General features: G+C 34.2%; 1 protein-coding gene across 6 annotated transcripts in view; it reads right to left on the reverse strand.

Moving 5' to 3' along the window:
* Positions 1–717: 717 nt before the first annotated feature.
* Positions 718–12,863, reverse strand: part of MTF2 (metal response element binding transcription factor 2) — an 85,747-nt gene continuing 73,601 nt past the window's right edge. For all 6 annotated transcript variants that reach the window (XM_073810955.1, XM_073810950.1, XM_033863507.2 and 3 more), the window contains 6 exons: positions 11,044–11,111; positions 9,282–9,452; positions 5,263–5,368; positions 5,097–5,149; positions 4,880–4,984; positions 718–3,153 (listed from right to left, as the gene is read on the reverse strand). In XM_073810955.1, coding sequence (XP_073667056.1) covers positions 2,796–3,153; positions 4,880–4,984; positions 5,097–5,149; positions 5,263–5,368; positions 9,282–9,452; positions 11,044–11,111 — 861 coding nt within the window. In that variant the 3' untranslated portion in view covers positions 718–2,795. The remainder of the gene's footprint in view (positions 3,154–4,879; positions 4,985–5,096; positions 5,150–5,262; positions 5,369–9,281; positions 9,453–11,043; positions 11,112–12,863) is intronic.

Here is a 12,863-nt window from a genome sequence, read left to right on the forward strand (position 1 = left end):
AGAAACCAAACATACCTTGCAAAATAAAACATGGAAAAATACCCTCAACTCACATATCAGTGAACATTCACTTCTGTTAAACATTTAGTAACAAAATATATCCAGCAAGATCTGTCTTCATCACTCCCACATTAGAATCTATAGAATAACTCTGATAGCTCATATTCTGATCTAGTTTGATCACCTAAAGGCCTAAGAATCCATATTTACCCATGACTATGAGTGTATTTATAAAATATATTTGTTTTGAATAAAAATGGAATTAAAATGAATAAGGTATATTATTTTCACATCTTTTCTTTCTGTAGCCTGGGGCAAAGCTTTTCAGGGAAAAAAAAAAAAGGAAATCCTTTTACATGAACCCTGACACCTTGTATATCCTTAAGAAGAAAAGAAAACACAGTTGAAAAGTCTGAATTTTTTTGAAGTTTGGGGACAGGGTAGATACAGGAAGATATATTGTCTTTCAAGTATAAAGTGTACAAGCTGCTAAACATAGTTTACTTCTTTACAGGATCATTTAAGATGAACATTCAATAATTATTAATATTTATTTGGGGGACAAGTGGAAAATGAAAGCAAAGTTTTATAAAGATTAATTCAAATGAACATATTTACAATGGAACTAGAACTCCTTGTCTCCCTGGCTAAATAAAAGCCGTCATCTACTGCACCAGTGTGTATTTTCAGGCAAATACAGAAGCAAAACTCATTAGCTCTTTAAAAAATACACACATTTAATGTTGGTCTGTTTTAATCTAAGTAAAGCAATTCCAAAAATACAAACTGAACATCAGAGCCATGTGAACCACCATGATAAAATAAAACAAACATTCACAATAATTACGTCTAAAGACAGTTCAGCTTAATAAATCATCTTCCAAGTATGCTAAAGAAAGAATTACTAAAAATACTGCTGGTGTTCAGTTAGAATTAAAGGACTTTGGGAAAAATGAAATAATATGATACACGTGGAGTGAATAAGGTTACACGGGATTTACATTTTCCATTACCCCTAGATATAAACAAACATTCAAAATCAACACAAACTCTGTGTGTTATTCAAAATATTGCAGCTGCAGGAAAGGCAACTTTAAATTAATAGCTAGGGGAAAATCAAGTTTTGGTGGAGGTAAACAGAAGTGACAGTTCTTAATTTGCACTTTTGTAAAGCTCATTTATACCTGGCCAACCAGGAACCAAATGCAGGACTACGAAGTTCTCTGCTTCTTTTGGCTATAATGTGACAAGAAAAGGTCATCTTTTGAAGATGCTTAAAGAAATAAAGCAACTTTCTTATAAACAGTCAAATAATCAATCAATGGAATAAATAAGTACTAACCCACATTTTTAACCGCTCTGTAATCACTACACTTTACATATTTTTCATTTTGGTGGCAAATTCTCCAAATTTTAGGCTAAAATCCACCAATCACTTTTAAGAGTAAAATGAATAGCCACCAAAATAAGAATATTCTTCTGTTTACTCTTTGGCTAAAAAAGAAAACAAACAAACAAAACAAAACAAAAAGGAACAGAAGACAGCTCTAACACTGGTGCTAAAAGAAACTTGTTTTTCTTTTTTTTTTTTTAACACATGTAAAATAAAGTTATCAATTTAAATCTTGGTATGCTGTATAAAAACAAGAGGTAATGTTGTAATAAAACAGCAGTTGTCTCTGCAGGCAACATACTGTTTGTTAACCCTGTGCAATAAAATACTTTGTTCATACTACACTTATTCAACATGACTAACAGTTACTACAGACATTTCAGGAATCTTCACGGGACTCCTATAGACTTACTGTTAAAACTGAGAGACATTTACAATCATAATGTGCCATGAAAACTTGAAAACGTTACTTCTAGTAGGAGATAATATTCATACTATTTGAATTTGTTTTAGGTACTGAACAGCTGAGTTACAAGGACTGAAAGTGAAAAGCATTCGAAAAAGCCCATGAACACTGTTGTTCACACCCTTCTTCAGAACACACTAAACTTGTCTGACACATTTCTCTTCATACATAGCAAGCAACAGCACCCAATAAAAGCCTGAGAAGAAATGCTGCTGTGTAAATACTGCAACTATTCCTGAAAAAAGAATTATGGGATATATACTCCAAAGCTGCCCATTCCCATAATTTGTATTGCATAGGTCACATAATCAATCACACACATATATATACACACGTGTGTATATATATGCACATGCAAAGAATATATTAAGACGACAATGAAGTCTAGTCACAGAGCAATTTACAGGCTCAATATATTTTTTACACTTTGAAAGAAAATTTCAATATTTTACAGTCTTTTAGTAGGCATTATATACACTGCACTTTATGAATTCTAAAAGGTATTGAAATAAATTTTTTCCAACATTTTGGTAACAAAACAGACAATGTTTCTCCAAATACTTGTGCTATCTATCTACATGATAAGTTTGCTCTGATAACCACTAACCACAAAAACTGACTCAATGGAATAATTAGAAAAATTACCTAACACCATGCATCGGTTTGAATCATTTTTAATATCCTATCCTAGAAACATTCTACAAATCTTAAGATTTAAAAAATTAAGTCTCTGTTCTGATTTTTAAAAGATATCTTTTTATGACAATATCCATAACATTGACAAGTACATGTTAAGGCTAGTATTATCTCCTTAAGTGACTTTTTTTTTACCTTTTTTTTTTTTTAAGAAAGATAGTAAAAGCCAGACTCCTTTAGGGCTTTGAACTGTACCTACAGAAAATGAGAGTGCAGTGAACATAATGTTCAGTCCTACAGTCAGGATGCAGTTGCTCCTTCCCATTCCACAAGATACTGCACCTTTCCATCAAGTGTCACCCGACGAGCCAATACTCGGTATTTTTCACCACATGCTATTCTACCTGCAGCACCAAAATAACTGGTAATGGAGTTTTTTAGATGATTGAGTTGTAACTCCTGATCTGCTAAGTTATTCAAAATCTCTGTGTTGAGTTCATCAAATTGGTAATCTTCTTTGCCTTCATCATCCTTTACAATTTCTGAGTTCTGAGTCTGGAGTGCTCTTCTTGGAAGACGACCCCTTCTCCTCCGTAAATGTGGTATTGCAGCAGGCCAAGATCTTCCTGTACGAGTTCTTTTTCTGGAGTCAGATAATCTATAGAACAAACAAGGCCACAATTGTCTACACTTGCTGACATAAAAATCAGCCAAATCAAAACAACAAATGCTATATAAAATGGATTATCACTCGCCTTCATTAAATTCAATCACCTTCTTGAGGCTGACCTTTGAAGAGCTTTTCTTCCTTAACTATGTACTATTAAGCTTAAAAGAATCAGAGGAAATTTTTGATTTATGAGGCCAACGAGGCAAATTCTTACCAAGAGGATTTGTAAGTCAGGTCTTGTCAACGTTTTTATCATTAAAAAGAAGACAGTTCATTCATTCATTCATTTATTCATTCAATTCAAGAAACATTTAATAAGCACCTACTACATACAAGACACCTTTCCATGTGCTTAAACAGATGGCAGAACTAGTATAAAGATTCTCTTCGTTACTAATTCTAGGCCTACTGTTAAGTAAGAAATAAGCCTAAACTAGATGTCAGGGTACCTTGGGTCTAGCTCAATATGATATCGGCCAAATTTAAATCTCTTATCCTCTGTGTTCTCTTAAGTGAAGAGATTAAGTGAAGGGGTTGAACTAGACAATCTTTGAGTTCAGAAATATAATGATTTTATAAAATAAAGTCAAAATATAGCATAACAGGGGCTTCCCTGGTGGCACAGTGGTTGAGGGTCCGCCTGCTGATGCAGGGGATGCGGGTTCGTGCCCGGTCCGGGGAGATCCCGCATGCCACGGAGTGGCTGGGCCCGTGAGCCATGGCCGCTGGGCCTGAGCATCTGGAGCCTGTGCTCTGTGGCGGGAGAGGCCACAGCGGTGAGAGGTCCTCGTATCGCCAAAAAAAATTTAAAAAAATAAAATAAAATAAAATATAGCATAACAGCTAAATTCAAAGATTTTATAATCATACTGCCAAAGTTAAAATCCCAGCTCTGTATACTTGCTAATAAACATGCCATCTTGGGCTTGTTACAAAAACCTCCTAAGTCTCAGTTTTCTTATCTATAAAATGGGAACAACTCAAAAGATTGTTTTAAGAATTAAATAAGACGATGTACCAAAAAAAAAACGTATGTAAGCTTAACACAATGCTTGGCAAGAGGCAAAAAAAAAAAAAAAAAAAAAAAAAGCTCACATTATTATTATTCACAATTCATCCTTTAAATACTTAGAATTTTATATGATTTACAAGAGCAGTTTTTGAATTGTGAACAAAAATTAAACAAGAGGAAGTATAAAACCTAGAAGCTCATAGCTCTGGCCCCAAGTAAACTAAACTTTTTTTACCTGATACATCAAACTTCAGGAAAATGTTGCCCTTCTGAAGAGTTAGGTTAAATAAAATATTAGAGGGGAAGTCTACTATTGATAAAAATCCTGAGTTTAAAATCCTTTTATTAATAAAAGGATCTGTGTTCCTGATTCCAACTTATTAAAAAAAATATCCACACTTGTATATTAGAAGCATAAAAAGGTCTCACAGAAAACAGCACACCTATAAACACCAGGATACCTCTTCTCTGTGTACATAGCAAAATTCCTGACAAATGTGAAAATTTTAATGTCTGTGCTCTGAAAAGCAAAAATATTCAGATGAATATCAACAACCTAAGGAATCAACATATAGATTGCTTCTCAAAAGCTGAAAGACAAACTTATGTCACTTTCAATTGCTAAAAATTTATTTAATAACCACTTTACAAAGAAAAAGTCTACAGGAAAATTAGTCAAGGATAAGAACATAAAATATCTACCCATAATGCCTGGAAATACTAGACGAGGTAGTTTCTTTTGCACTGGAAGCACCCGTGAAATCCATATCTGAGGTATTGGATGAATGTGCAGTTCCCTCAGTTCTCCTGAGACAAAAGAATTTAAATGGTATAACGACTATATTACATAACAGTAGAAATATTAATTTCCCCCCCAAAAGAAAATTCCTAAGGTAGGAGAAAATAACTTTCTATTTACCCTATAGAACAAGGTAAATCCAAAGTAGGATTCTCTGAAATTGATTCCTTATCCTGGAAAATAAAAAAACACACCTAAAGCATGGTTTCTAAAGTAAAGATATTAGTTTCTCAGTAATTTCAAGTAGACTTCCTCTCTGAGAACATATGCCAATATATCCTCTTACCAAAGGTGGCTCAGCAGTCTTCTGAATCATTTTTCTTGTATATGGGCCAGGTGGACGACCTACAGACTTTTTCTTTCCTTTTTTTTCTATGCCATTGCTTACTTCCCTGAAACATAAAACCATTTATGTATTTAACCTCTGCACAAAGAAAACAAAAAGACAATGGACAATATACACTATCATAGCTCTACTTATGTGATAATTAGATTATACTTATATTTTGACATTAATGGTAATATAAAAACAACAAAGTTAAATCTACAAGTTTAGTCAAGTTCATAGATAATACATTCTAATTTAAATACTTCTTAAGAGATATTTATATACAAAAGGTTTAAGAAAAAAGTTCTCTAATACAATTCTGAAAAATACATACCACCTAAAATTTTTTTTAAAAAACACAAAATGAAACAAAAAAATACTACTATATTAGATGGAAGATTCAAAAACTCCTTAAAGTTCAATTATTTCATTTAGGTTGTTACTATGTAGGTACTTGGGGGATGTTTCAAGAATTTACTATACTAAAAGTGATTACAAATTTAGTAGTTAACCTCATGGAGCCAGGAAGTATCTATGTTAAAACAGAGTAGGTATAAACAGGGACATCCTGTGGGTTCCTATATGATGCTAATCAGAAAGAGAATGAAGCCCGGGGTGGGAGAATGTAAAGGAAGAAGGAATCCTTCATACTGGGCAGGGGAGTCATTCAAGGACAAAATTAGAAAGATCAAGAAAACCATTTTTGAGACACAAAGGCAAATATCAAGCAATAGGAAGGGGAAAAAAGCAATAGGTCAAGAACATCTCTAATTAATAGAAGGGAAGAATGGCAAATATCAATACACAGAACATCCATTTCATTTATGCAACAAACATCTCCATATAAAGGGGATACTAACAATAGGAATACAAAGACATTCCCTGTGCTAAGGGTTCACAATATAGTTTGAAGGTGACAAATGTGTATACAAGCAGGATAATAAAATGGTTTAAGTGCTATAAGAACATTATCCAGGAACATTCAACTTAAAAACAAGGTAAAGGAACAATATTATATAATAGGCTAGAAAGAGGTGACTGGAGAAAACTAGGAAAGACTATCCCTCCACACACCAAACTAAGGTTGGGGAAAATAAAAGTGGAAATACAAGGAAGGAGAAAGTAGAGAAGCATAACTAGAACTATAATCAAAAGTTTCAAGGATAAGATGGATGGGGTATACATTTTTTTGTTTTTGTTTTTTGGAAAGATGATCACCATTAACATTTATAAAGGACCCCTGGACTAAAGAAAGTACACTTTAGTCCAATTCATACATAGGTCCCAGAAGAAACTGAGAATACCTTTAGAGAAAGTTAAACCATTACCTGGCGGCATCAAAAGAAAACCTTATAGCTACCACAGACAAAGTGTCCTATCAAAATCATGATAGGAATGAGAAAGATTGTGGAAATCTTTTTTCTAATTCATAATATAAGCAATTGTTAGCAAAAGATTAATGATAAAATTTGAAAGTGATACATGCCGCGGAGCGGCTGGGCCCGTGAGCCATGGCCGCTGGGTCTGCGCGTCCGGAGCCTGTGCTCTGCAACGGGAGAGGCCACGACAGTGAGAGGCCCGCGTACCGCAAAAAAAAAAAAAAAAAAAAAAAAAAAAAATTGAAAGTGATAGGAATAAGTATTCTTTCCTTAAGAAAAAACAAACCCTTAAAGTAGTATCTACTTAATTACCAACTCAAACGGATATAAAGCACTGTCAACCCTCTGTAATTACATTTTCTTATTCTCCAAGATAATTATCTCATAGCTTGTATTTGCTCCTTAAATTTCCCTCTCAGCTATCTTTCCCTCATCATTTCACTGAGAAAACAGAAGTTACCAAGCAATAACTTTAGTCATCTTCCAAATGCTAAATCTAAAACAGAACCAGCATTTGTACCCATCTTTGCCTTTTACACCCCATTTCAACAGAAGGGTGTAAGTCCTCCTATCAAAGGCTACTCCCACATTTAGGCTCTAAATCCTGTCCCTTTTGGCTTCTCAAAGACTTTACAATATCTTCAGTTTCCTCCCCCTCTCCTATACCACTCTCTTCTCCACTGACACACAAAAACAAGTTACAATTATCTTCTATCTATTAAAAAAAAAACATCAATTGATTCAGCTTCTGTTCCCTTTACAGTACAGTAAAACTACTTCTGAGAGCTGATGATACATACCCTTTTCCACTTTCTTCCTTCTCTTTCAGAATTTTTAAAGATTATTTCCTTTTTTTCCCCTTTTCCTTTATTATCATCATCATCATCATTTTGAATCCGCCCATGTCCCTTATTGTAGGAAAAGCCCAGTTTTGACACGTAAATTGGGCAGTGCTGGATTCGATCACACTGACCCACTCCCATCTGACTTCTACCTTTACCACTCAAGCAGACTTGTTTTTGTCAAGGTCACTAATAACAGAATGTTATCTAATCCAATGAACATTTTTCTCTCATCTTAACCTGCCTCTCTGCAACAACATTCAGTAGTTTAATACACCCACATCTTTCTTGAAATACTCTCCTTCACTTGGTTTTCATGACATCAAACTTTCCTGGTTTCCTCCTATTTCACTGATTGCTTTCTGCTAGTCTCCTTCATTTACTTCACTTCTTTCAAAACTCTAAAAGATAGCAGGACATTATTCTGGGCCACATTCTCTTCTCTTCCCCTCTCTCTCTATTCTCATGGCTTTATAAATCAGCTTCAAAATTTATTATCATGTGTCCTGACCTCTCCTGAGCTCCTGATTTACACACCCAACGGCCTATATCTAACATCATCACCACTTAGATATTCCTCATAAGAATCTCAAACTCAATGAGTATGAAACAGAAGAATGCTTTATTCACCTTGCCAAAATCTGTTCTTCCAGATCTTGGTAAGTTACACCATCCACTAGTTGCTCAAGCCAGATATCTGGGCATTGTGTAACTTAATTTCTCCCTTCCTTTCAGAAATTTAATTCATTAGCAAAGCCAGCAAATTCTGCCTCCAGTGGAGATCTTGAATCTATTTTCTGTTTGACTGCTACCACCTACACCTACATAAGCAACCATTATTTATCTCTCACCTAGAAAAGTGAACGAGTCAATTTTTTCTTGCTTCTATTCTTACCTCTACTGATATCTGTTTTCCAAACAGCACCCAAAGAAGTATTTTTAAAGGATAATTCAATCTGCATACATCTTTAAATAGCTTCCCATTATTCTCAGAAAACAACCCAAACTCCTTATGAGACCTACAAAACTCTGTATGACCAAGCCCTACCCAACGTTTCTAGCACCTGATGCTATTCTCTAGCCCTCAATCACACCTCAGTAGCCTTCTGTGAGTTCCTAGAACATGCCTCACAGCTTCACACTTACTTTTGCTACCTGAAATATTCTTCCCTTTGTTCTTCACATTGTTAGGTCATGCTCATTCTTTAAGTTTCAGCTTAAATACCATCTTAAATAGGCCTTCTTTAAGCCTCCTTCTTAAAGTAGACCCCTACATCTCTATCCATCCCAGTACAGTCTAAATCTGTTTGCTATTTCCTAAATGGTACTAGCATGATCTGTAATTATTTTACTTGATTATCACCTTTCTTCCCCACTATAATGTAAACCCCATCAGGGCAGAAAGAAAGTCTCATTTGTTATTATATCTCCAGCACTTAGACAGTAAGGTGCTTGATAAATGGAATGAACGAACAAACGAATGAGAAATGAACAAACAAATGAACAGGCCAGTACTTAAGCTGTTTGCTAACAAAATCAATAGGGCCTATTCATGGAAAGCCTTAGATCTAAACGTAAATAAATAAACATCTAGCATTAACTCTTTGTACCTTGTCCAAGCAAGAAATTATAAACAGGAAAACAAATCAGGGTCACTACCACTTGTACTTTCAAATATACTAATGAGACTAAATAACACACATTTTTAGTTACAAATAAGCTAACGAGAAAAACTAAGCCACAGATCAACTTTTACCTTGAATCAGATATAGGTTTGGATGCCTTTCTGCCTTTAATTTTAAATTCATGGGAAGTTCCTTCAGGTTCTTTCTCTGCTTTGAAAGCCACATTTGGTGGCACAGGAGGAACACGAATTCGCAACCCAAACAAATGCTTCTTCTTCTTTATTTCTTTCCCAGACATAAACCTAAATTTTAAAAAAAAAGTAACTAAAAGTTTAAAAACTGAACACATATACATGGCAGACCCTAAGTTATAACTTTCAGATATAAAGGCTTTACACATGAAATCCACCCAATACTAGAAAAACTGACTTTTTGCCCCTTGCTTTCTTTGATTCTTATCTGCTCCAGAGCCAGTCCATAGTAGGATATGATGGGGGAGTAGGGAGAGAGGAATAGTATCAGAAGGGAGAAGGACACATGTCCATTTTTCTTTTTAAAATATGGCATCTAACTTTTTAAAGTTAGAACGAAGAATAGAGAGTGGTGTCTTTTTAGTTCCAATATGTTTCTCCATATTTTTAGTGTCATCTGTCAAAAACATCTCAAACAAGGTTTAGGAAAAGAATAATTCTATTTCGGAGTGGATCTGTGAGGAGAGAAACCCTGGCCAGAAAGTAATCGGTGAAAGCACTGATAAAGAAAATAGGAGACCAATCCTAGAGGCCCAGAAAATAAAAGGAGTGTCTGGTATGTCAGATCTGGAATTGGAAATAACCTGGAGCAGAGAAGTGACATTTCAGTGTGGGCCTGAGTTTCTGAAAAATATGCTCCTTAATCCTTTCCCAAAGTCCTTAGGGTCCTTATTCTAAAACACCCTCTTAGCTCTACTAGAGCATGCCTGGCCATAAAAACCACTACCAAGTGCTTACATTGTTCTTCCACTTTTATATAGGTTTGAGAAAGGGGAGCTCCCATTTCTACCATAACAGGAACAAATGTATTTCAAGCACACTAAGTTGGATTACAGAATTCATTGTCCCATAAAGTATTTTTACAGCACTGTAACTGCTCGTGGCTTTTTGAGCTGGCCTAAAGATCTAGCCACTTGTAATCGTAACATTTTTTAATGAGGAAATGTTGCTAAGTTCAAAAAAAGCAACTTGCTGCAAACAAAAATGTTATAATTCAATAGTTGGTTGGAACCAGCATATACATTTAAAAAATTATTTCTCTTGCATTTTGAAAATATTTTTAAGAGACATAGATATGCTGGTGTAAAAAAAAAAGAAGGGAAACATCTATACAAGAATGTATCAAACAATGTAACTTAATTATCAAAAACTTAAATCAAAACCTAATACTACTATTTATCAAAATACTACTAATTATCAAAAACTAATACTACTATTCTCTAAATGATGGCAATAACTAAACTTAAAACCACAGAAGACCTCAATCATTTAAAAACCCACATTCTCTATACTATATCCCCCTATCTTTTGCATATTCCTACCAGCTAGCAAGATTTTATTTTACTTTCAGTAGATTAAATTATAAAAACAAGTCATTATTGAGTATGCTTTTTCAACTGAACTGACCAAATTCCCCTGAGACACTGATAATGCCTCCTATCCACCATTCCCAGAGGACTGATCTTCCCTTCTCCAGCCTTTGAGAATCACTGCTTTACTCTGACTGAAAGAGAAGAGGACATTAAAAGGTTTAAAATGGTATGTACTAACTCTATAATCAATCCCACAATTCTTAATGCCATTATTCCTTATTCTTACTAAATATCTCCCTCATAGGGATACATAAAATAAATCAACTTACATGGTCTTGTAATCATTTAATGCCTCCAGAACATGCTCATATCTTTCAGATTTTGGTGTGTCTGCCAGCTGTGAAGTATCAAGAAACAATTTAATGCACTATAATTTCATCAATTAGTATTACACAGGTGCCAGATAGAGGCAATGTGATACAGAAGAAAAGTGTACTGACTAGTAGTCAGATCTAAATTCTAATTCCAGGTCCTCACTGACAAGCTATGTGACCTAAGGCCATTTAACCTTTCAAAGCTTGTTTTCTCACCTATAAAAAAGGGAGTATAAATCCTTCACTAGTTTCTTTACTAATACTTGTATAGCTCAAATGATATGCCTGCAAGAACTATAAACTGTAAAATACAATAAAAATGGGATTTTATTATTAGTTATCATTAAATTTATTTTAATTCTATAACCTGGGAAAGTAATAATACATTAGAATTACTTTAATATCAACCATAAAAGCTTCTAATAAATATTAACAGGAAAGAATATAAAAAGTAAGGAGAAATATGCCATTTTATTTCCCAATACTTCTAATATTAACGCAAACCAATAATTTCTATAATTTAAAAAAATAATGTAAATTTGGGGATTTTATTTTCATAACAATTATAGACTTTGGTTAGCCCTAAACCCCAAAATGGCTCAGTAATTTTTTTGTCATCACATACCACTTTAAAATCTAAACATTCAATTCTAGAAAATATTCTATTTTGTTCCACAAAGTTTCTTTCAGAGTCATTTCTGCCTTTTCTTCAAAGTTTATTTAAAGACTAGGGCCCAACAGAAAAACAATTAAGTTATAAAAGACCATCCTCAAAGCTACAAAAACTAAAACAAAAAAAAACTTCCAAAATATCACCACTGACTTTCAAAATTACTAGTAATTTTCTTTACCAGTTGAAACTCCCGAAGCTCAGAACTTCTTCAAGTAAAAAGAACAAACAAATCTGTCAAATAGAATATTAGAAATAGAAGAGACTCATAAAATCATCTACTTTTATTTTACAGATTAGTCAACAGATGTAAAGGTTAAATTGCTTAAATTCACACTGCTGGTTAGCTAGAGAGCTAGAACATGAACCCAAGTGACAATTAAGTACCTTCATTGAACATTCACTGAGAGCCCATTCTCAGTGTATTGGGTACTTAAAAAAAAAAAAAAAGAGGAAAAGGCAAAGGAAAGGAAAGGAAGGAAGGAAGCTGGTTTGGTGGTCATTCCTCTTAACCCTACCACACCTTCCTATTGTAATTTCTGAAGTGTCCAGTGATAGAAAATTTCTATTAAAGGAGAAATAATGGACTCAGGTTTTACAGTTGGAAAGAGACCCAAGATGTCCATCTAATTCAAGTTTTCATTAATACTTCAATCCCTTTTATAGTACTGAGTCATGCAACCTTGGTTTAAATAGTACCACTAATGAAACCTAATGAAGGAGCTCATTCCATGGGTGAACAAAACCTTCCTTCCTGGATTCCCTTTTTTATAAGACAGTTCTTCAAATATTTGACAATAGCTATCATGGCTAAGTATAAGATTAGATTAAAAATTTTAAGCAGCCTCATCACATTATTATTTCATATTAAGCTTGGCTAAGTAATTCCATCCTCTTCCTGGTCCCCCACTGCCACCTCAACTCTAAATCTTATTAGATGAACTGCTATCAAGCCAAGTATTCCCCATCATACGCTGCTTCTTCCATACTGTTGTTTGCATATTTAAGCCTAAAAGCAAAATTTAACAACTGTTGTTAATTTGATTTTGTTTTCAGCTCAGTGTTTGAGATGGTCTTTTCTCTTGATTCTGTCATCCTTCTTGAA

This window comes from Tursiops truncatus, chromosome 1, assembly GCF_011762595.2.
Source record: "Tursiops truncatus isolate mTurTru1 chromosome 1, mTurTru1.mat.Y, whole genome shotgun sequence".
NCBI classification, from domain to species: domain Eukaryota; kingdom Metazoa; phylum Chordata; class Mammalia; order Artiodactyla; family Delphinidae; genus Tursiops; species Tursiops truncatus.